The sequence below is a fragment of the Argentina silus genome (genome assembly GCF_951799395.1).
Source record: "Argentina silus genome assembly, chromosome: 13".
Classification (NCBI taxonomy): domain Eukaryota; kingdom Metazoa; phylum Chordata; class Actinopteri; order Argentiniformes; family Argentinidae; genus Argentina; species Argentina silus.
The window spans coordinates 6,885,138-6,907,339 of NC_139667.1; the positions used below are offsets into that span (position 1 = coordinate 6,885,138).

The following is a 22,202-nucleotide window of genomic DNA, read 5'->3' on the forward strand; positions in this document are numbered from 1 at the left end:
AGGTACAGCACCTGCAAGTCTTTTGCACCTGAACTACTCTCTGTAATCTTGGCAGCAAAAAAAAGCTTTCACATGTGTGAAACCATGGCAATTTTCAGTACCAGGCTTTTTTTGGCAAATTATTTAGAGACAAAACAACAACAAAAAACATTGCAGTTTCTTCAAGTTCTCCACACTCAGTTTTATAAGAATCATAAATCAACCGCCCGTAAAAGTTTGTGCACATATTTGTTTGTGTGTGTGTGTATGTAATAAAATAAATGCATAGAAAAGAAGAATTACCGGTAGCAATGCTCAACTTAATAGGGTTAACTGTCATGCAGCATTTTTGAGTGACACGCAGAACAAGGCAGATAGATGTAGTATGAGTGTGTTTCATGTGTGTGTACTCTGCCTCTACTTGCACTTTTCCCTGGCTTTCTCTCCCCCTCAGATATCAGGAAAGGGGGAGGGGGGAGATCTCCCGTTTCCTTGGTGTCTGCAGGCTCGGCTGTCCTGCTGAGAACCAGGAGCGCTGGCTGTGTATTCCCAGGTGGACGATGTGCTCACTTGGCTCACACCTCTGCACCCAACTCAATAACTCCAGTCTCAATTATGGGCACCAGCTTATCTTCCACCTGTACCAGCAGGATGGTCTTGTCTATATGGGAGCGACTGGCTGGGTCTCGGCTACAAGGCACCCACCGGTGAATCACCTGCAAAGAGTGTTTGATGACAGAGTGAGCCAAAGGGTGAGGGGCGGGGGGAGGAGAGAGAGAGAGTAAGTGAGACATGAGGAAGACAAAGGACATTTGCTGATATGAAAACACAAGATTTTGTTAATGATAATCCAACAATGGTCGAATTACAATGGTCAAATGAACTCAAATGAAGACTTACATGTCCCTCCATGCCCTCTAGGGGGCTCCAGTCCCTCCAGCAGCTCCGTCCGGCCCTCAGTCTCACTGTCTCGTCAGGCCACTGTAGCTCCTTACGCTTCGACAAGTTGACGAGCTCCAGCACCTGGTTCACATCCACGATCTAGAGGGAACGCATCAAATGTTGTCAAGTCCATCACAGAACACATAGGTGGCCCTTTACTGGTAAGCTAAAGACACTTCCTGTCCCCTTGAGATACATGGTACTCATTGGAGGTTCTATCACAGAACATTCCCTAACCTGCACTCTGTAAGAGATGTCATCTCTGCGCACAGAGGAGAGGGTGGGGTTGTGTTGGTGGTGGTGATGGTGGTGGTGGTGGTGCTGGCTGAGGGGATCGCCCATGGTGCTACACAAGCCATCGTTGCCCAGCAGGCCCACCAGGGTGTGTCGTTTGCAGGGAGGAATGCTGTGGCTGGAGAGTGAGGCGGAGGGGCCGGCCGGGTCTGAGCTGGAGCCAGAGCCCAAGCGCAGCTGGAGGGAGGTGGGCAGCGTGCGCAGAGACAGCTGGCTGGTGGAGGAGCGGCGGCAGGGCTCCAGGCCCGTGGCGGAGGTGCGGAGGGAGGAGTGTCGGCTGCTGCTGTAGCGATAGGAGGACGATTGGCTGGCCACAGAGGCACGGGCAGGGGAGTGCCGCACCAGGCCTGACTGAACCGACTGGGAGCTTTGACTGGTCCCTGAACGGGGAGAGAGAGAGAGAGAGAACTAATTAGGATTATTCCATATCAATCTGGCCAAAAGTAGCACATAAAAAATAAAAAAAGAGCAAAAATATATGTTGTTATATGAGCATCTGAAAACCACAGCGAGGTTGTGGTGCTTGTTAGGGTCTAGGGATGTCTCTGATGTCCAGAAGAGTTCTCACCCAGAGAGTGTGGCTGGTAGGACAGAGGAGCGGCAGGTCCAGAGATTCCACCCTGTGACACTGAGCTCTGCTGGGAGTCACTCACCCCTGTCCCATTGCCACTGGCACAGGACAACCCCCCAGCATCGGCGTCCTCAATATTCCCCCCACTGTTACAGCCTGCACCGCAGCCCTTCCGTAACCTAGACCCAGAGAGAGCAGGACAGAGGGGGAGGAAGATAGGGATTCTATGTATTATCAAAAGAGGTGTTGGTTTCAAGAGGGAACATTCAGACAGAGAATACATAGGGAGACCACACACAGGCACAAATAGGATGTAAATTAATCTCACAGAGCCATACCTGTGCCAGGTGCTGACTACGAAGTTGCGTATATTCCTGATGCTGATAGGGCCTCCCAGGATGTGGCCTAGCTGAGCGTGGGAGTTGCAGTAGGAGGTGGTCAGAGGAGACACATAGATGGGATATCCAATGGGCTGGTCACATGACGAGTTGATCATGTTGCGCAGCGCCTGTTTGGCATTCTGGATGCTGCCGCGTTCTGGGTTCCGGTTTCGCAGGAAGACGAGCTCCTGCTGCTGCCCAGCCCACAGTCCACGAACACATTCTTTATTCACCTGTAGAATGACAGCCATTGCAACATTACTTTGGATAGTTTAATGCAGTTAAACAACAGAGAAAACTGTAAACTTAACTCCCACTACTACTACATAAAACCTATTATACAATGCCTGCACACAAGTTCTATGAATGAATGTGTAAATGAGGGAGAGAAGTCTGACAGGTGAGTCTCGTTTCTCTCTTATCTAGTGTGCTGCCATCATCAGGTTTCCTTGCCTCTGTTCTCCTCCCATTCACTGTTCTTTTTTCCCAGGCTGCTGTTTCTCACTCTTTCATTATGGAATCTCTGGTGTCTGGCTATCTATCCCTTTGTCTCTCCCTGGCTGGTGTCTGGTTCATGCTGGGGGGGGGGGGTCTTTCTCCTGGCGCAAACTGGACCTCTCTATGGACCTCTCTCCTCTGCTTTAGTCTCTCTCTCTCTCTGTCTCCTGAAACTTGGCCTGGCCTCTCTGCTCATCTGTCGCACTGCGCACCTTGATGACACGGAAGCTGAGGTATCGTCGATTGAGCATAATGATCTTGTACTCGTTGGTGCCCTCGTCAAGGACGTGGCGCAGGGCGAGGAGCGAGGGGGAGTTGGACAGCACGGCGCTGCGCCAGGCCGGGTCACCCTCGTGGGCGATGACCAGGTTCTGCTGGTGGGACGAGATGGCCTCGAACAGAACTGCCGGTTCGTCGTACTCATCTGGGGACGTGAAGTGGTCCTGAGAGAGTAACATTAGAGGACTTAGTGGTTGAGACAAAAAAAAGTGTTTCTGTTCTACTCATGTAATAATATATTTGACATTTAAGCAGACGCTTTTATCCGAAGCGGCTAACAGTACAATGCATACAATCTTATTTATAATAATCAATAGTGCATGCAATGCCTCACCTGGTGCAGCTTGAGTGACATACGGATTCCAGGCACCACAACTTTCCTCAGGAGCTCCATGTCTGCAAATATCCACTCATCCCGCACTGAGGAGATGCGAAAGTCTCCCTTGAATAGTGCATGAAGTCCATACAGGAAAGACTCCAGGTTGCTGTGTGGTAAAAGGGGTAAAGAGCAGAGTGAGGAAAGAGATACTGCCATTACATTGAGGCAAAAAATATCAGGAAGAAAAGCAGAATGGCCACCAGATGGCGCCATCACATGCAGTGATGAGGCAAGTCACTCATGGCAGTCCCACCTGGACATGTGGTGTGCTGCTGTTCCCAGAGCCCTCCTCCCCAGCACACACAGGCCGAAGCACAACAGCACCAGGTTAGAGTCCTTCTCACTGTCCAGTGGCTAGATAGGGGGAGAAAAGGTGGAAAAAAGAGGTGAGGGGAGAGGTGGAAGAGAAGAAGAGAGATGTATTGTTTGAGATCTAAGTAAGGAGCTTATGAATAGCAGTAGCAATATTCTTATTAGTACTAACTAGTACTCCTTATGGGAAATAAGTCTGCAATTTTCATTCAACGCTCATCACAAAGTGTTCGTCAATGGTCTTATGAATTCAGTCAGACAAAGGCCATTCTACCTTGGCCCTTCGAGAGTTGCAGTACTGGATCCAGCTCAGGTAGACCCCGCAGAAGCTGTCCCTGGAGATGCCTGCTAGCCGGTGGTCATAGTCCTCATCAATGTTGGGGTTGAAGGTAGGGTCCAGGTCCACGTAGTTCCTCTCTGCACAGCTCCTCAGGCCTTCCTTCATGGTCTCGTTGGCCAGCCATTCCTCCAGCTTAGATGAGGCGATCACATAGTAGATGATGCCCTGGATAGAGGAGGCAGTAGGAAACAAGTTTATCACTGCTACTCACCACCACAATCATCTCTGCATTATAGGCAGAGCCCAGGTGATACAGTCCTACTACAGTTGGGTTAGGTCAAGAGCATCCCTCTGCATTATAGACAGCAGGGGAGAGGCTAGTGGGGGGTAGAAATCGGAGGACGGGCTCATTGTCATGCATGGAATGGAATGAGAAGTGGTATCAACCGTTTGATACAATCCTACTGCAGTAGGGGTTGTTTAAGGGCATCCCTCTCACCTTGACGTAGTAGGTGGTGAGGATCCGGCGCAGGTCGAACACCTGCAGCATGGAGGCAGCACTGTTGTCTGTGATGCTGTAGCCCTCCAGGACGTACTTGGTGACCAGCACCTCCCAGGCCAGCCACCGCTGCCCGAAGGCAGCGTTGAAGGACAGCACGTGGGGCAGGTGACCAGGCTCACAGCAGCAGCAGCCCTCATCCTCCTCCACCCCCTCCGTGATGGCCTCCACCTCCCTCTGCTGGCAGTAAGTCCCTAGGGGAGAGGGAGGACCAGTGTGTCAACTGAGTAGATGCCACTAGATCACTTAATAAAACAGTCTAGATCTGAAGTCCATATATTTTAAGAGTTTAAAGGTCCTTATTCACATGTCATAAATAGCCCCTCATATCTACCCACACCTAGCAGGTAAGGTAAGAGTCTGGCAAGAGAGACTATATAGCCCCACACCCTGGTCTGAAAGTCCCTCCTCCTCACCTCTGAACTCCAGGCCACGGAGCTGGAAGGTGACCAGGCCGTTGCCGATCTCCACCAGGTGCACCAGAGCGTTCAGGTAGTCGGAGGCCAGGATGAAGCAGTCGCCCGTGCCGTAGTTCCCCCAGCGGCCCAGCAGGAGGTCCCCACACAGGCTGTGCTGCAGAGAGCGAGTCAGGTGCTCATAGAAGATGGAGTTCAGGTTGTTGTCATCAGAGCCTGCGGACACAAGAAGAGAGAAGAATCCATGCTTTAACTTTGACCAAATTCAATGTTAAAATCGAGGCGTGCGTGATATGAAGATGGATCAAAATGTAACAATAACTTTCGAGTGGTAAGTTATACGCTCGCACCTGGATTACGATCCAGCTGAGAGGCCAGTCTAGTGTTGGAGTGATCCACTCTCTTAGTGCTGCAATGGCAAAACAGATTCTGTCAGAATCTCACACACACAACACTTTTATACACTCATCTGGGGTAAAGTGACTACAGACAGTGACAGTAGGATCATATGCGAGTCCATACTTGTAGTCTCTTTCCCAGAACTTGACGGGGCGGACATAGGAGGTGATGAAGATGGCACTGCCCAGGAAGGGGTTGAGAGGTGTGGAGAAGACTGCTGACACAACACACTGGACGAACAGCATGGCAGAGTCTGGGGCTTTGAGTCAAGGACTTTTAAAACATCACAAAGCCTTCAGCAAATCATATACACAAAGTTCTACTCTGGGGGAAATTAATTCATACAATTAGCATAATACCTCACTGTGAATAATAATAATAATGATATAACATGCCATTTAGCTGACGCTTTTATCCAAAGCGACTTACATTGCAGTGAGTGCATACATTTCAGTATATATGGTCCCAGCAGGAATCAAACCCACAACCCAAGCGTTGTTAGCGCCATGCTCTACCAACTGAGCCTCAGAGGACCACACTGTGAAAATACACAAAGTTAACTTTCCACTGTGGAAAAAAAGCGCTAACGGTTGGTTATCTTTTTCACGAGCATCTGCCCATCTGAGCTCAGAACCTGACCACACTGCAAGGATACGAGGTACAGCAAAGGGCTGAGCAAAGGCGTGGAAGGCCGAGCCCCAGGTGATCTGCCAGGGGGCGATGTAGGTGTAGACGAAACGCAGCTTGTAGAACAGCTCCCACAGCTGCAAGAAACAACAGGAAACCAATGAAGACTACAACCACGGACACCCATCTGAACTACATGGACCACCATGCAATATTCTTGTTTGATGTTATATACACGGAATATCCAAACATAAATCAGGGAAAGTGACTATAGTGAGCTTCCTGAGTTTCTCTCACCTTGCTGAAGACGATGGACATGAGGAAGAGGTCGAGCAGCAGAGTCTCCGAGAGGCTGCGGTAGTCGAAGGTGAAGAAGAGGACAGTGAAGAGGACCGTCACATACTGGTATGTGGGACTGCTGTAGGAGGAGCGCAGCAGTTTCAGACCTGCCACAGTGATCATCAGCGCTCCAACCCTGGATGAGGTGAAAAGAGAGGGATACCATATGAAAGACCTCCAATATACATGGACAAAGACTACAGAGCAGACTACAACCAGACTACAACCAGACTTAACTGATGTTTGTTTAACTAGCCACACACACAGAATAGAGACATAATAGAGAAAAATAGCAAAAAAGTAGACAAATGCACAAAAGTGGTGAAGGGTAGATGGGCAGAGGACTCACTCTGTGTCAAGTTTTCTGGGGCTGGCCAGTTCTCTGGCACTGCGGCTCAACTCGTTGAGGATGACAAGTGGATACAGAACATTCTTCTCCACAAAGAGCAGCCACACATGTAGCTTCTCGAACCACATCACATGGGCCGCCCCTGTAAAAAGACACAGTTGAGTAAATTAGCAATTAGTAGCAATGTTGCCAATGTAAAACATGACACTTACTTTACACTTCACTTGACACCGCAAATAAACGTCCTGCCCCTCGTGTGGGGTACTTGGTGACTTACCTCTGACCTCGAACTGATAGTACTCCTTGGTTTTGAGCAAAGGGTGGGAGAAGCAGTACCAGGGCAGCTGCTTGCGCACCTGAGGCAGCAGGTAGTGTGTGAGTAGCCCCACAGCCCCCAGGAGACCGTACAGGACATAGCTGAGGAAAGGCTGTTGGCAAGAAAGGTGAGTGAGAGACACACTCCAGACCAGTCATGATGTACACACTGTGAAGACAAGGCACCTACCTGCAGTGCGATGAACACTGTGCTAACGTGGATAGCAAAGTACAGGACAGCGATGACCACACAGACGATTAGATCCGACTGCAGCCGCTCGTTCTGTTGAATATACCGTATGAGAGGTTAGGAGGGAGGTCTTGACAGGTGGGTGGCCTCAGAAGGCCAACGCCGAGGTGTGAAGAGGATTAGGAAGTTTGTCATTTGAGTGCATTTGGGACTTACCACTGAGGCCTTCAGCTTCTCTGGTAGGGGATCCTGCACCTCAAAGAGGGGGTCTTCTGGATTCTTGTCTTTCAGGTTGGGCAAAATCTTGGACTGGACCAATGAACTATCAAGAGAGAGGGAAACACATGATGCTACTACTTCCAATGATTCAAATTTGAATTGTATGATTGTTTATTCAATGTGTCTATCTTATCTATCTTAGCTGTCCTTGACCAAATAAAGCATACATACGAGTAAAAAATTAATTTGCATGCATATATTGAAGATTATTGTCCCAGAGAAGTCAGTGTATGTTAAAAAAGGCCAAGGAGAAGAGAGTGGTCGGTGGGTGGAACGTTCTATACCAGTGTACTCACATGAGGACCGAGGGATCGCTGCTCTGCCGGCTCAGATGGTAGGACACGGCCACCAGGAGGCCACAGAACACAGAGAAGAGGACAGGGATGTGCTGGGGATCCCATGTCTCCTGTGACAGAGAGAGACAAACAAACAGGTGTCAGCCATCATACATCAAAGCATCTTAATACATACAAATTCACAACAATTAGGTTCAAATGCATACATCTTATACAGTACGTGACGACAAAGTCTAGAATAGGTCATATGTCTAAATGATTATCACGGACAGATCACCGTTAGGACTACATCCATGTCTGAGTATCTGATTGTCATTAAAAAGGGGGAAATGTAAAAGATCACATAGGAAAAGGTAGAGACAGCACAAAGCCAAAGGAGGTACTGGTGTTCCTCACCTTCAGGGCCCCGTAGCAGAGGCCGTAGAGCAGGGCAACGGTGACCACACTGCGCAGGACACTGTAGAGAGCTGACAGAAGGCTGGTGGAGGCTGAAGGGGAGGGGGGGGAGGACAGAGGGGAAGATGTCAGCACCACCTCTGCGCATTACACAGGCCATGGCAGCTGGTGACAATGCAAATCAGCACTTTCCCCTCTATGAATCATTAAGTGTCAAAATGTGTGAATGGATTTTAGTTTCCCCTCAATTCGTCCAGTCACGTCTCGTCTCGTCCCACAGAGGGCAAAGAGACCTAAGGGGAGAGACTCACGGCTGAGCAGCATCACTCACCGTTCCCTCCAAACACGTGGATGTCAAGCTGCTCGAAGAGGTACATGACAAACGTGTTGACCTGTGGGAGCAGGCCCACGAAGAACACGATAGGAAAGCACAGAGTAAAGACTGTGGGGAGAGAGAGAGAGAGAGAGAGAGACAGAGAGAGAGAGAGAGAGAGAGAGAGAGATAGGCAGGATGAAGGGGTTACTTCACAAGCTCATGGCAGACTTCAAACCAAAACCTTACTAAATAACAAGCATTATCAACTTCACAAATCATGTTTTTCTCTTATCTGCAACAATAGGTATTGGACATATCATCCCCTATACTGATATTTAAAAAATATCATACAATGTCTGGGCTAAGATTAGTAATTAAACACACACGAAGCTGGTATGAGGGAGTGTGGCCTCACCTATAACCAGGTCCCTGGCAGAGGCAAGCATAAGGGAGCTGGTGAGGGCTACACCATACAGGGTGAACCGGGCTGAGCTGGTCCTCTCACTGCTGTAGTGGAGCGCCCAGATGAGGCCACAGCACAGGCAGAAGTAGACCGGCCGGCTGTAGGCTATGACACGGTTATGGCCCTGAAGAGACAGAGTATTGAGGTGAGATTGGTGTGTTTAGAGACAGGTGTCAAGTCTCTGTGTGTATACAATTATAGACTTCAATTTCCAATCTGGTAACAATAGCAGGCATCAACACACAAAACAAAACTAGAAGTGTCTGTAATACCCGTGAACATGTGCGTTAGAGAACATAAAAACGGAGTGAGAAGAGTCAGGTTACGCAAGAGAGTGCGAATGCGTGCAGGTTTCAACCTCGGTGAGTTCGTGTGCTGCATTGATCCGTGGAGACAACTGACAGTTTATGCGCCAACAATCAGATTAGATAAATCATGTCTTCCCAAAAAGCGTCAGAGAAAGAGGAAGAGAGTGACAGAGTGAGGGAGGGGAGGGGGAGGGAGAGTGACACAGAGAGAGAGAGAGAGAGGAGGTGAGGAGAGGGGGAGGGAAAGCGTCACAGAGAGTGGAGGTGGAGCGGAGGGGCGGGGGAGAATGAGGGAGCTGTGGTCTGCTATTTAAAGCCTGTGCCTGCAGCAGAGTAGGAGCTACATTAATAAAAGACGTTGTTTCAGGAGAGGGGGGGGCACTGCTGTAGTGAGGGAGAGAGTTAGAAAGGGGGGGGGCACTGCTGGTGTGAGGGAGAGATTTGGAGAGGGGGGGCACTGCTGGAGAGAGGGAGAGAGTTTGGAGAGGGGGGCACTGCTGGAGAGAGGGAGAGAGTAGCGGAATGACTCAAAAGGAAGAATTTTCAACACACACACACCACAGGGGCTACCCCAGGTACATACTGTAGAGGTAACAGCACAGAAAAAAAAAATATGCATAGCAAAAAGAAAAAGGAGCAGTTTTGGCGAATGAAAGATACTTACATGTCGGGGAGAAGAGGAGTCTGGTTGAACACTCTGAGAAAGAGAGAAACGGGAAAAACAGGGTAAACACAAGTTAACACAAGTTGTGGTAAAACCTGAGGACATGCTACACTGCTACTATGAAATACTCACCTTCAGCAAAGAGTACTGGCAACTGGCAATGACGAGGCAGAACTGAAAGACCCAGATGTCGGTGAAGAAGCCATGGACCAGCAGAACTGAGCCTAGAAAGGCCACCAGGACAGCCAGCACCACTGCCAATATGTTCTCTAAAACCTCCCGGTTTCTGTCACACAGAGGGAGGGAGGGAGAGAGGGAGGGAGGGGGGGGGGACAATGTCACACTATAGTCGAGCAAACTAACAAAACCAAACACAATTTTTCTCCAGTTTTCTCCATTTATCTGTTTCATATGAAATAGCAAGTGACCCTGTACTGCTTAACTGTACTGTTGAGTGACACACAGTAGCTTACCTGTCAAACAGGGCCAACAGAGTCAGCCTGTCGAAGTGCAGGCCCACCCACAGGTAGGGCAGCAGCCAGAAGCGGTAGTACTGCTTGGCCTTGCGTGCAGCAGCCATGGCGGGGTCCTCTTGGCCCAGCGGGGCGTCCTGGAGCTCCGGGCTCAGGTCCCCATCCTGCTGCTCTAGCAGCTCTGGGTCCATCGTCAGGAGACGGTTCAGACGGATCTGAGGAAGGGAGAGCTGCCCCAGTATCAGAACACAGTCTCGTGCACACGCACGCACGCACGCGCACGCGCCCGCACACGCACACACACACACTCACACAGCACAAAGCACTCACCAGGTCATGAGGATAGAAGCGAACTGAGGTAGAACTGGAGAGGTGGGAGTCTGTGTCCCTGTTGAGAAGCAAAAGGTGACCATTAATGATGGCTGGCAAACACCTGCTCTGTTTTGAACCGTGTCTCATAACATAATCAAATCGGCAATCTCAGTTGTATCAATCAGAACTAACCATATGTTGTTGGAGGCTCTTCTGGTTGCAGGTTCAAAGTTGACCAGGGACATGTCACAACCACCGGTCTCATACAAGGAGGGAGTGAGTTTCCCTGAAATCATAAAAACAGACACAGACACAGTCACTCTGATAACAAATAAGGGAAGGGGAGGTAATCCATTTACATCTGTAGATAAGAGGGATGTCCTGAATGTAATCAAGTAACGCTTCATTGATAAGGATTTACTTTCCTAAATTGTATTATATCAGTCTCAATCTCGTAGTGGACTGGGACATCTCAATCCTATGATAACAGTAAGAGCCATGGTACACAATGAGAAGCTGATCTTTCAACTAGCTTTCGCCTACTGCATGGGGAGTCCCTTGGTATGTTTGCATTAATCATTATTACAGGACCATCATTCACTATTCTTCAGAAACACCCCCCATTAAACAGAATAGTAGGACCACGAAAGGGTGTATTTGATATCTTCTTAACGGAGACAACATCATGGGGCCTCCCATGTTTACAAGTAGGGGGAGGGACGGGGCAGTACTACATCCTATTCTCCATGGAGAGGATAAACAACACAGAAGCCACCACAGCGATCAGAGCACCAGGTCCACTTAGTTGCTTAGCACAGCTGTGAAGCACTGCCAGACGTTACTGCGATTCATCACCGGGTAGTAAAATGTTAGGCTTAATCCAATGATCACACAACCCCATGACACTCAAAGAACAGAGTGATGCCCCTGTGCTTGAAACCAAGACTCCTGCTATAGGAACTTTCCCTAGATGGAAACCCACACTGTCCTATAAATCACTGCCTGTAACTGGATTACAGCAGCCCACCAATCAACATATTTGCACAGCATAAAATGTTGATCACTGTCTTTTACTGCAAGTCCCCTGCAACATGCGAAGGAGAAAAAAATAATCAAAAGATGGTTTTATTAATGTTATTTTAAGGTTATTTTGTTAAGCACATGTGCAATATCTGCATATCTTTTATACAAACTGCTAATCAAATCCAGTATTCCTCTCACTCCCTGCATCTTTCTCTATCAATCTCATCTCCCCTACCGAAGTCATCCTGCAGGCTGGTGGTGCCAACGGTCGAGGCCTTGTCCTGAGAGCCCTCCAGGTGCGCACTTCCATTCCTGGCCAGCAGGGAGGCGCTTGCGCTCAGCACAGTCACCTGGGATGGGGTTCGGGATGGCTGACTTTTCACCTGGGAAGTAGAAGGCTGGGAGGCCTGGCTGAGAGCCTCCTGAAGACTGTCGGAGGACAGTGGAAGAGGGGGAACAGGGACGGGAGGGGAGATGAGAGAGGGGAGTTGGTATACAACAGCAGCGGAGGGGATGGGGGAGCAGGCGCACAATAACCCACAGGCAATCAGACAAATACAAGGTTTGGAGGGAGGGTTTAGCACAAGAGGACATGTTAACAACAAACAGAGAGTTAAACAGTGAGATAAAAGGTAAAATACCAGAAAAAGACATTCCATTCGATGCTATACAGAGAAAATCAAACAGAGGAGATGTGGAGCGGGGAACATGACCGGAGAAGCCATTATCAAAACAAAAGGTCTACACAGGAAAAGGGGAGGAAGTCTACTCAAATTTCAGATAAAGATATTTGACCACAAGGTCAGCGATGAGTTACACAACGCGGAGCTTCTCTAGGACTTATCAGGAGGATACACTAGATATATTATATAAGGGGTGGGGGGAGGAGGGCATGACAATATTTTGGGGTGATGAGATGGGGTTGGAAAAGAATTTGCAGAGTGGCTTTGCATTTTGCAAGCTTATTGACCCCTGGCAGTCTTGTTTTCCTTGCTTAACATTTTTGTGGCTCAGAATTTTGAAATGTGACCTTGGGAAAGAAAAATAAACAGTAAAAGGGAGAGAGACGACTGCAGATGAATGCCTGGTTGTGTTCAGTTAAAGCCAGTCGACGTGGATAAGGTATGCCACAACTATTCCGTTTGTAACACCGTGCCAAGTGCCAATCATGCACTGACACAGTCATTCATCACGCTGAACAACTGGGACCAGAAAAAAAAAAAAAAAAAAAAAAAAAAAGTACATGGAATGTCCCATTTGAGTTATGTCCAGGATTGGGCAAGGCCTCCTGGCAAAAGCACAGCTAAGGATTCCAAAGACACTCTTGAGAAATGAAATCCTACACCACCAGCGAGGGTTGTGAGAAGGCTGGTCACTGCAACCTTTTCTGGGAAAAATGCTAAATTGAATCTAAAATGCTGACTGAAATCTGGGGACACCTGAGGACTCTCGTCACAGGGGACAGACAGGGTTACTGTTTTTACCTCTATCTGGGGAAGCAGCTGACTTGAATCATAGATTTTAAAAGAAGATCGATGTCATCGACATCTCTCCCCTTGGAGTGTGTCCTGAGAAGGACACAGTAACACAGTAGACACTTTGTAGCGTTGAATAGTGTACCATGCATAATTCTGTGAGGTGGTGATATAACACCAAAACTAGATTTGGCCCTCCAGTTCTGACTGCATGGGTTTATTTATACACAAAATAACAGGATATTGAAAGATTGGATTTTAAAGCAAAGGAAAAACAGATTGGAACACCCCCCCCCCAATGAGAAAGAGCAAACACAAAGATGCAAAAAGAAATCTCAGGCAGAACGGAAAGACCCATGCTGTGCACAGAAGGTATTGCAATCTCCCTGCCTGCGAATTTAGAACACACATTGGTGTCAGAAGTGGGAATGAAAAGTTTAATGAAAGATGATGAAGGGGAGAGTGGCAGCCTGCCGCATGCTCATTAAAAAGTCCATTCCCAAAGCCTGGAGCCCCCTCCCTGTCCCTGTCCCATGCAGAGCGTACCTGAGAGGTGATCCGATGAGGGAGGCGGGGGGCGTGGGGTTACTCCCCGCGTTGTGCCGCCGCCGCACCGCCTGCCGACGGAACGTGCTACGCTCACGCCGAAACGTGACCGTCTCCTCGCTCCCCGGGGCTGTTGTGGTGAGAGAGAGTGGCCGGGTTCAGCACAGCTGCCCTTCCCTGCTACCTTGACAGCCAAAGGGCTGAACTTCACAGCACATCAGCAGGAGGCGATATCAAAACGTAGTGACAACAATTCGCTCTGCCTGAACTTCAGAAAGACAGTTGTACCACTGATAGGATGAGTGATGGGTTTCAAGAAGGCATAAATTACCAAAGCAACCAAAGTCCAGGAACTCCCCTCACATGTACCCCCCTCCCCCCCAAAAATCTTTTCACAAAACAGTCAGCCAAATACATGCACAACAGAGGTGACATTACAAACCAATGATTTACTGAAGCATAAAATATAGTTACTAATCTTCTGGAGTCACAGTAGATTCAAGTGTGAAATTATTATGCAGTTGCATAAAGACAAATAAAAAGTTAATAGTAGATCAATAGGGAATGAATAACATGACCCCCCCCCCCACTTCTCTCTCTCCCTCTCTCTCTAAACCAAGACCTACTGCTACAAACTCTGGCAGGCAAGACACACACTGTCTCTTACCAAACAGTGCTACCCACCAGAGTGCCAAAAAAAACATATAAAAAAATCAACACCCATACTATGAACAAAAGCCCTAAAATAACCATGTGCCAAGAACGGCAAACAACAATATCAAATGAGAGCAAAAACACTTAGACCCAGCTATCAGGCTTCCAGTTAGCTTATTAGAAGTGGGAAGGATGAGATCACCTCATAAAGCTACAGTACAGAGAAACTGTTAAGAGTGTTGCTGACCTAAGTACAAAGCACACACTGTCCCATTATGCTAATAAAGAGTCACACAGGGAACACTATGCTTCGGTTAGGCCTGTCACTCCATGGAAACTCTCCATGGCAACCCACACTGAGCAGAGCAGCACGTATTGTATGTAGATATAGGCCTGCACAGAAGAAAAAGACCATCCCTTCCACGCAAATCAAAGTTCATCCTAATCATTGTGTGGGGCTTCAAATATTACAGAAAGCAGCTATCCTATGACCCGATGACAAATAACAGCTTCTAAAAGTTTTTTAGTACCACTTATGAGTTGTAATTCTAATTCTATGTAATCCTAAAAAAAAACACCTACGCAGCCAATTCAACTAATTGAAATACCGGTATACTGGTAACACTGAAGTGCATTAAAATATTGATCCCTGAAAACAAAACGAGTCAACAGCTTTACCGTCAGACCACTGCCTAGTTAAGCCACTGTAGTGAAGCTACTGTGAGAGCTCATCCATAATTAACACAACGATGACCGTAAAACCTGACACCATCCCTACAGCCTTAGGTTACTGTGGTAACACATGCAATAACGCATTAGCGCAACTGTGATGTGATCAACGAGCTCCAGTGTATAGATCGTACACACTACAGGAGGCAGCGCTAAGGCCAATGACACCATGATTCATACCATCTAATTTCTCCCCATGCATGTTAAATCGCCCCGTTCAGAGGGTGATATGAAAATGAACGTTTTTCACCTTGATCCCATGTCATTTTGAATTTAAAATCGGTTAGACAGTGGGGACTGTATAGGGGGTGAGTATGCAACAGTGTTTGCTACAGGCTGGTGTACACCTACCACGGGAGGAGCCAGCACTGCCGTCCTGAGGCTCAGAGAAGGCCGTCTGGCTGGGCAGACTGTTCCTGGAACGAGTGACGGACTCCAGCTGGGAGGCCCGACCCAACAGAGACGCCGCGTCCAGAACCTCCCCCTCTTTGGCTTCCAGGTCGGACTTGGAGGTGGTGAGAGGGCGAGGCCCGGCTGGGGTGCCCAGGCGGTTGGGGTCGTTAAGGCAGGCAGCTGCAGTGCCACTGTCCAAACTCAGCACCCTGGCGTGGGTTTTTGCGCTGCCCGTGCTGGGGGTACGGCGGGAGGTGCGGCGCTTGCCTCCTGCCCGCCCCCCTCCCTCAGATCCTGCCACACCTTTCGCAGAGGAGGAGGAGGAGGAGGCTGCAGTGGCTGTAGTGTGCTTGGCTTTCAGGACACTGTAGCGCCCCTCTGGCGAGTGGCAGGAGTGAGAGGTGGTGCTGGAGGAGCTGTCTGTGCTGAAGTGGTGGGTGGAGTGGAGGCTGGAGGCACAGCTGAGCTCGCTCTGATCGCTCGAGTCCTCCTCCCCACCCCCAGCAAACACAGCGCTGCGTGGCTTGGCAATGCCACGCAGCGACATGTAGTCCCGATGGCGGCTGGCATCGAAGCTGCTCGCCCGCTTCTTGCCTGTCCGCCGGCGCCCGTTGCGCCCTGCCGACGAGGAAGAAGTCCGCTGGACGAGGTTGGCCGACTTTGGCCGCACGTCGTCTTTCTCCCGCTCCTGCTCCCTACTGGCTGGGCTGGCCGAACCGTCCGCACTGGTTCTGGAGCTGGGCTCCTCCATGCGGCCGCAGGGCTCTGCTGGTTCCTGGGCAGCAGAGGGAGACGTGTCGGCTGGCTGTTTGGCGGTCAGCTCATTGGCATGGGGGTTTTTGTTGGCCTCCCTTGAAGGCAGGCTGCTCAGCCCTCGGGAGCTGCTGCTGCCCAGGCTGGAAGTCCTGCCGTCCCCCGTTGACGCAGGAGCATCCCCACGCTCCCGGCTGCGCTCGTCCCCAGAGAGCGAGAGGAGGCTCTCCACGTGCGTGGAGCTGGTCTGCTCACTGTGGAAGCTGCTGACGGTGCTGTTGGTGTCTCTGTCTGTGCCACTGCAGTAGCTCTCTGTGGAGCCGCTGCTGCGTGTGCTCAGACTCCGTAGGCTGTCTGCACTGCGCTCCCCTCCCAGGGCCTTCCCTCCGCCCCCGGAACTACGGCCCCCGCCACCCGTGTCCCCCTGGTACAGACCAGAGCCACCTTCCCCAGCCTCCCGGGAGGCGGAGCGGGCTATCCTGCGGGAGTCCTGGTGTCTGTAGCACTCTGTCCCCGAGGTGGAGGCCACGGCATGGTCCTGCTGGTAGAGCCTCTCAGCGCCCTCCTTGTCACCCTGTCCAGCCCTGTGGGGCCTGGCAGCCTCCAGCTCGCACACAGGATCCAGGCCACCTCTCCGGGGTGGGGGGTACAGACCGAAGTCTGGCAGAGAGGGGTCAGGGAAAGCCGAGCCGGCTGAGCTGGAGGTGCGCGGCAGGCCCCGAGAGCGAGGCTCCTTTCGGAAGGACTGAGAGTGCATGGGGGCTTGAGTGGCCACCTCCGTGTCGCAGGAGGAGAGAGATTGGCTAAAGTTAAGGTGTGTGGAGCCGCAGAGGTCTGTAGGTTCCCTGGCCAGCTCTGGGGGGCCCAGGGAGGTGGAGGGCTGCATGGAGGCGAAGGAGTCGTTGGAGACAAGGCAGTACATCTTTGGGTCTGACATCAAGTCTAGAGGGGAGGAAAATTAAAACAGAAACCAAATTTTACTTCACTGAACACTTGATTCCAATGAATGAGTTAAAAACACATGCAGCAACTGTCTGTGGTGAATATTTGTCACTGACTTTGTGTGCACAAATAAGGGCCCTCACCATGATCCTGGCTGCAGCTCTGAACCAGACTCAAGCTGATGTCATCTGAGGTCTTCCCAACATCTCCTCCTGCAGAGACAGAGACAGAGAGATGAGCCCCCTTTCTCCCAAGACACCCACACATAACACAGCTTTCAGTAGGGAAAAATACATCCTTGCCCTCTTCTACAATGTGGAGACAAGAACTTGCACAGTATTTCCAGGGGCAGCCCTGAGTAAGTCAAGTTTGTAATGGACAGCCTGAGCAGAGGTAAGCAATCAGGGGGAGATTAAAAAGCGAAACCCCATCAGAGCTCTCGTCCCTCTTCAGGCCCCTTCCTGTCATCACAGACTGCTAGCTTATTAGTATTGAGCGGACTTGAGCTGAATAATTAAAACAATGCAGTTGCCTCGCTCTGACACTCTACACAATGGACCTGAAGTGCAACTGTACGAGAGAGTTCAACTGTCTCCCCACAATGTCTTTCAACAGAGTTATCCAGTGACTGGCTCCCTGGCTAGAGTCTTATGCAAAGTATGTCGTCTTTGCAGACCCAGCACCATACTGTTTTTAAAGCTGCCTCCTCATAGTGTGGTGGAAGGTCACAATAGTGCTGAGTCAGACCACATCCCCTGGGCAGCGTGAGCCACAGCAGTCAGTGATGCTGTGCTCCTGCGAGATAAATATGCCAGAGGGTCAACTGAGAAGAGTGCCATGCAGGAAAACCAAAATGAAGTGGAAGGAGAGAGTCATCATCATTCAATCATTCTGGCTTTGAATCTTTTTAAGATTTCATGGCAACAAAAGATGAGAGTGCAGTACAAAACAGAGAACAATATTTGCACCCATTCAGGTGTATAAGCTTAAGAAAGTGGCGGTAGTTACCTTTGGCTGTGGTTGTCCCTCCGTGGGGGGACGCGATCTGAATCAAAAAGGAAAAGTAGGAGAGCTATTTTTAGACAACATAACTTAACAACTTTCCCTGTCTTTGTCTCTGGTATGGTATCGATAGCTATTTTGTAGCGCACATTTTCAATAAGTCAAAATGTGAAATGATCATAACAGAAGACAAAGTAACACACGTTACATAAGGATACACATTATGTAAGCTATACAGAGAGGAAACAATCTTCTGTCCCAAACATCCTTCATTGATGCAGTCATACCCTAACCCTAGACACCCAGAAGCCAGCTGATGTAGAGAGGCAGACATGTCTCATAGTGACACAAGGACACAAAGTACAGATCCCTAGAACGGGACAGTACCCTGGGAGTTACAAATATAGAAATAAGTCACAAATTATATCTTCAAAAATAGACCGAAAAAAAGGATATACCTGCTAAGGACGCAAAAATGTCTTGCTCAACAAAAATAACTTTGAAGTCCAAACAATCACACTATGAGTAGGTTATGCTGATTCATAGGTTAAGCTGTTTACACCACATGGTCAATGTGAGGTGAAAGCCAGTAGAGCATGTGGGAAATGGCTCAACAGCTTCGGCATCAAATGTAGATGAACATCAAATGTAGAAGCCTACCCAGTGCTGCTCGACCAGTCTGCTCACCTGGTGGCTGGAGTCCATCCCAGTATACGAGTTCCTGGAGCTGCAGTCCACTGGCGGAGTCTCTTCCCGAATGAAGTCTGCCATCTCTATACCCCCACCTGGGTCCCTGTGAACACCACACAGAGAGGGGAAGAAGTTCTGGTTACCTAGCACCACAACAAAGCACTCAAGGATCATTACCTCCCCTGCTGTGTGGATGGATGGCACAGACAGAAAGGCACCATTCATCCGGTTCAATCCAACACAATTAGTTTTTCTCTCTTGCAACGTTCTTCTTAGAATGAAATGCGGTAATTGAATAACATTTTAATCCTTGCCTAACATGCCATATATTCCCTTCATTCACAAAATGCAATCTAACATATGTATTTAAAAATATTGAAGGGGGGAAAAAACAGGTCAAAGGATCCAAGTAGCTATAAATAGCCCTGAAATGATTGTTTAACGAGTTGGTATGCTGAACCAAACTTCTCGCCAAAAATGTTCTGTCTATTTATCATTCCTCAGTTCTCAAGGCCAAAAAATTGATCAGCTTTTAAAACAAACCATAAAGTGAAGGGAACAGGGGGGTGGTAATAAAGAAAATAAAACGTCAGTAATTGGATCAGTCTAGTCAGTTATAAACTAAAACAACCTGGTATGCAACTCCATATGTGTAGTCAACACTGCTACTGCCCCTGTGGTTGAGGGTTCTCATAGTTCCCACTTGTTTTCCCTTTTCTCAGCATCCTGCTCAGCACTCATTCAGGAATGTGCGAATGAGTCACTTCTTCAGGGCTTAGGCAGGCAGTAAAACACTGGAACCTCAGTGTTTTTCATTCCTGTAAAATGAGAACTACTGCCCCAGAAGAAGGCAGAGGACCAGGACAGCTGGTCTGGTCTCTGATCTCTCTGCCTTGAGGTGAGATGGGTCATTAATTTGTATGTCTTTTCGCTCGTCATTCTCACAGAGGATAAACCTTTGACCTCAGCTCAGATGGAGGTCTAGATTATTTTGCACTGAGAAAATTGAACCTAAGCATCATTCATGATTTTACAACCTCACCTTGAAGTGTAGGGTCTGTGTGAGGTGTATATATAAATCAGTGAAAACAGATCTACATAAACAAATATTTAAACTGGGAAAGCAGAGGGAACAATTGGGTTAAGTGGGAGGGGGGGAGGGGAATCAAGCTAACCACGTAACCTCACCCTGGGCCGTTGCTGTCCTCTTGGCGAGTGGCGTTGCCATCATTGGCTCCCTCCGTGCTAGCTCTGCTGCCCTCTGTCTCCTTAGCCCTGTGCTCCACCACCTCCCCCTCATCCAAGGCATAGTGGAGGCGGTAGTTCACTGTCTTCAGCAGCAGAAACATGGCAGCAATCACCCCACAGTAGATGCCAACAATCACCATGGTGGGTGGGAGAGCCTGATGTAGAGACAGAGACATTTTAGTACACATGAAGGATAGCCGATGCATTGTTTTGTAAATACATTTCCCCAATAGACGATCAATCAACCTCGTCAGTGTCCACTGAGCTAAAAACCAGGAATTTACCCTTTACGCCAGTGCAGTTTGGTGAACTACAGTACTACACAGTGGCACAAGAGATACAGTCACAGTGCATATATATTTGTTATTACTACCAGCACTGCTTAGACCTTCTGCTCAATATAGACCACAGGGCTAACCATAGAGTTATTTCCGCTCCTAAAATAGAACAGAGACCACGCTCATGGAACATTTACCTCTCGACTCCCTCTAACTTGGCATGAGTCTCTTGACTGATGTTAATCAAAACATTATAATTATAGACTAATTTAATTAGTCTAACAGCCATGCTGTTGATGGCTCCTAAATATTGTTGGGAAAATGGGGTAAAGATTTCTGAATTCATAGAAATATCTGATATAATTCAATTCAGTGCATTCCTGACTCGTCTGCCGCTTATTTTTCTCCTACATTTTCCTACACAACAGCAAGTTGATCAGTCTGTTTTTGACAGGAGATCTTTTTATGATGTCAGTGACCATGCATATCTAGGAAGACCTTGTTCTGAGACTGGCAGTTGCCATAAACAAACCCACAGTCGAACTCAACTAACTATATAACGATTACAAAATGTCAGTATCGGGCCATCTGGTAGTCTACAAATTAGAAAATGATTGCTATCTATGCTACTAGGAGTTAGCTTTCAGTGATATGACAGCTAGCTGACATTGGCTGTAAAATTAATTGACAGCACAAACATCACTGCAAAAATCACAAACGGAGTTAACAGACTGACCACATTAAACTACATGTCACCTGATATCTAGCTGTTCATGTCTTTTATTTGAGTGAAATATGCAGAATGCAAAACAAAGGAACCCTCTGGCAAGATATGTAGGTAGCTAACGAGAGAAGACAACAGAGCAGAGAAGAGCAAATAACGGGGGTGTGACTAATCCCTGAAACGAAAATGCCATGGAACGTTCCATGTCTTCAATATAACTTCGGATCAGGTGTATAATTTTATGTCTTATACATTTTCTTACTGATATGAAGTCCTCATAAGAAAATAAATGTAAATTATGAAAGGGAAACTTTGTTTAAGATATGTTTAACAACGGTCCATGACTGTAAAACGTTCCATTCCATTCCAGTATTTATACTGACCCAGTAACGGAGCCGCTAGCCTTGACTTGATTTGATTTTGATGACAAAGGAGGATCAAAACAAGAGAATACTCAGTTACCTTAGCAAAGCCGAAAAACACTTACCATGTATAGCGTGAAGGGGAAACAGAGGAGGAAAAGCCAGATATAAAGGTGTAAAGCGTTGACAAATGTATTTTGATGGGGATCATAATACCATCCGCCTGTGATTGAAGCCCAGACCCCCTGCCTGAGGATCTGAAGTGTTTGAGACCCCATATTTTATCCCCTTCGAATCCTTGAAGAAACGACGAAATAAACGGGGTGACACAAAGGCTAGCCGTCGTGAAACATAACGAACCGTGCAGTGTTTTCAGACACTGGCCTGAAAATCCTCACTGCAGCCATCTTCTCTACAGCTACCCAGCTGGGGCACTGTTCTCGGTCCTCCACTCAGAAGTCCCCTATCCCACCACGCCCTGCGCGCTTCTTCTTCTTCGCAATGTAAACATAGCTATAAAGATGAATACATCTCACTAAACAGCACCCTCGTGTGGTCTTTGCATCCCCATGCTGATTTGTTTACAAAGGAAAGGACAGAGATCGCCGGTCAAAAAGAATGAAAACAACAGAAGTGTCCAAATCTCATGTGACCTCTAATAATGTGCATGGAGAGAAACGTTACAAAACAAAAAAAGCTAAAAACAATAACATTCACATCTGAGACACACCCCACATCTAAAACATATACAAACAATATGATAATTTT

At 48.3% G+C, this 22,202-nt stretch overlaps 1 protein-coding gene across 2 annotated transcripts; it reads right to left on the reverse strand.

The window, feature by feature from the left end:
* Window positions 1–235: 235 nt before the first annotated feature.
* pcnx1 (pecanex 1) lies at window positions 236–21,857 on the reverse strand. 2 transcript variants are annotated; one of them, XM_083683585.1, is made up of 36 exons: window positions 21,560–21,857; window positions 20,011–20,225; window positions 18,820–18,925; window positions 18,139–18,175; window positions 17,274–17,342; window positions 15,394–17,130; window positions 13,660–13,789; window positions 11,874–12,067; window positions 10,808–10,901; window positions 10,634–10,691; window positions 10,304–10,518; window positions 9,963–10,116; window positions 9,831–9,863; window positions 8,811–8,982; window positions 8,411–8,521; window positions 8,080–8,171; window positions 7,684–7,793; window positions 7,325–7,430; window positions 7,109–7,201; window positions 6,881–7,031; window positions 6,604–6,745; window positions 6,213–6,390; window positions 5,944–6,052; window positions 5,412–5,541; window positions 5,240–5,298; window positions 4,890–5,105; window positions 4,414–4,667; window positions 3,909–4,139; window positions 3,576–3,676; window positions 3,278–3,428; window positions 2,877–3,107; window positions 2,125–2,399; window positions 1,784–1,965; window positions 1,159–1,595; window positions 880–1,020; window positions 236–695 (listed from the first exon to the last, which is right to left on the reverse strand). In XM_083683585.1, exons 1-36 carry the CDS (start codon window positions 21,710–21,712, stop codon window positions 555–557), a joined length of 7,008 nt encoding a protein of 2,335 aa, XP_083539711.1. In that variant the 5' UTR covers window positions 21,713–21,857; the 3' UTR covers window positions 236–554. The 2 variants fall into 2 exon arrangements, with proteins under 2 accessions (XP_083539711.1, XP_083539710.1); XM_083683584.1 differs by having other exon boundaries at window positions 10,304–10,533.
* Window positions 21,858–22,202: the final 345 nt, after the last annotated feature.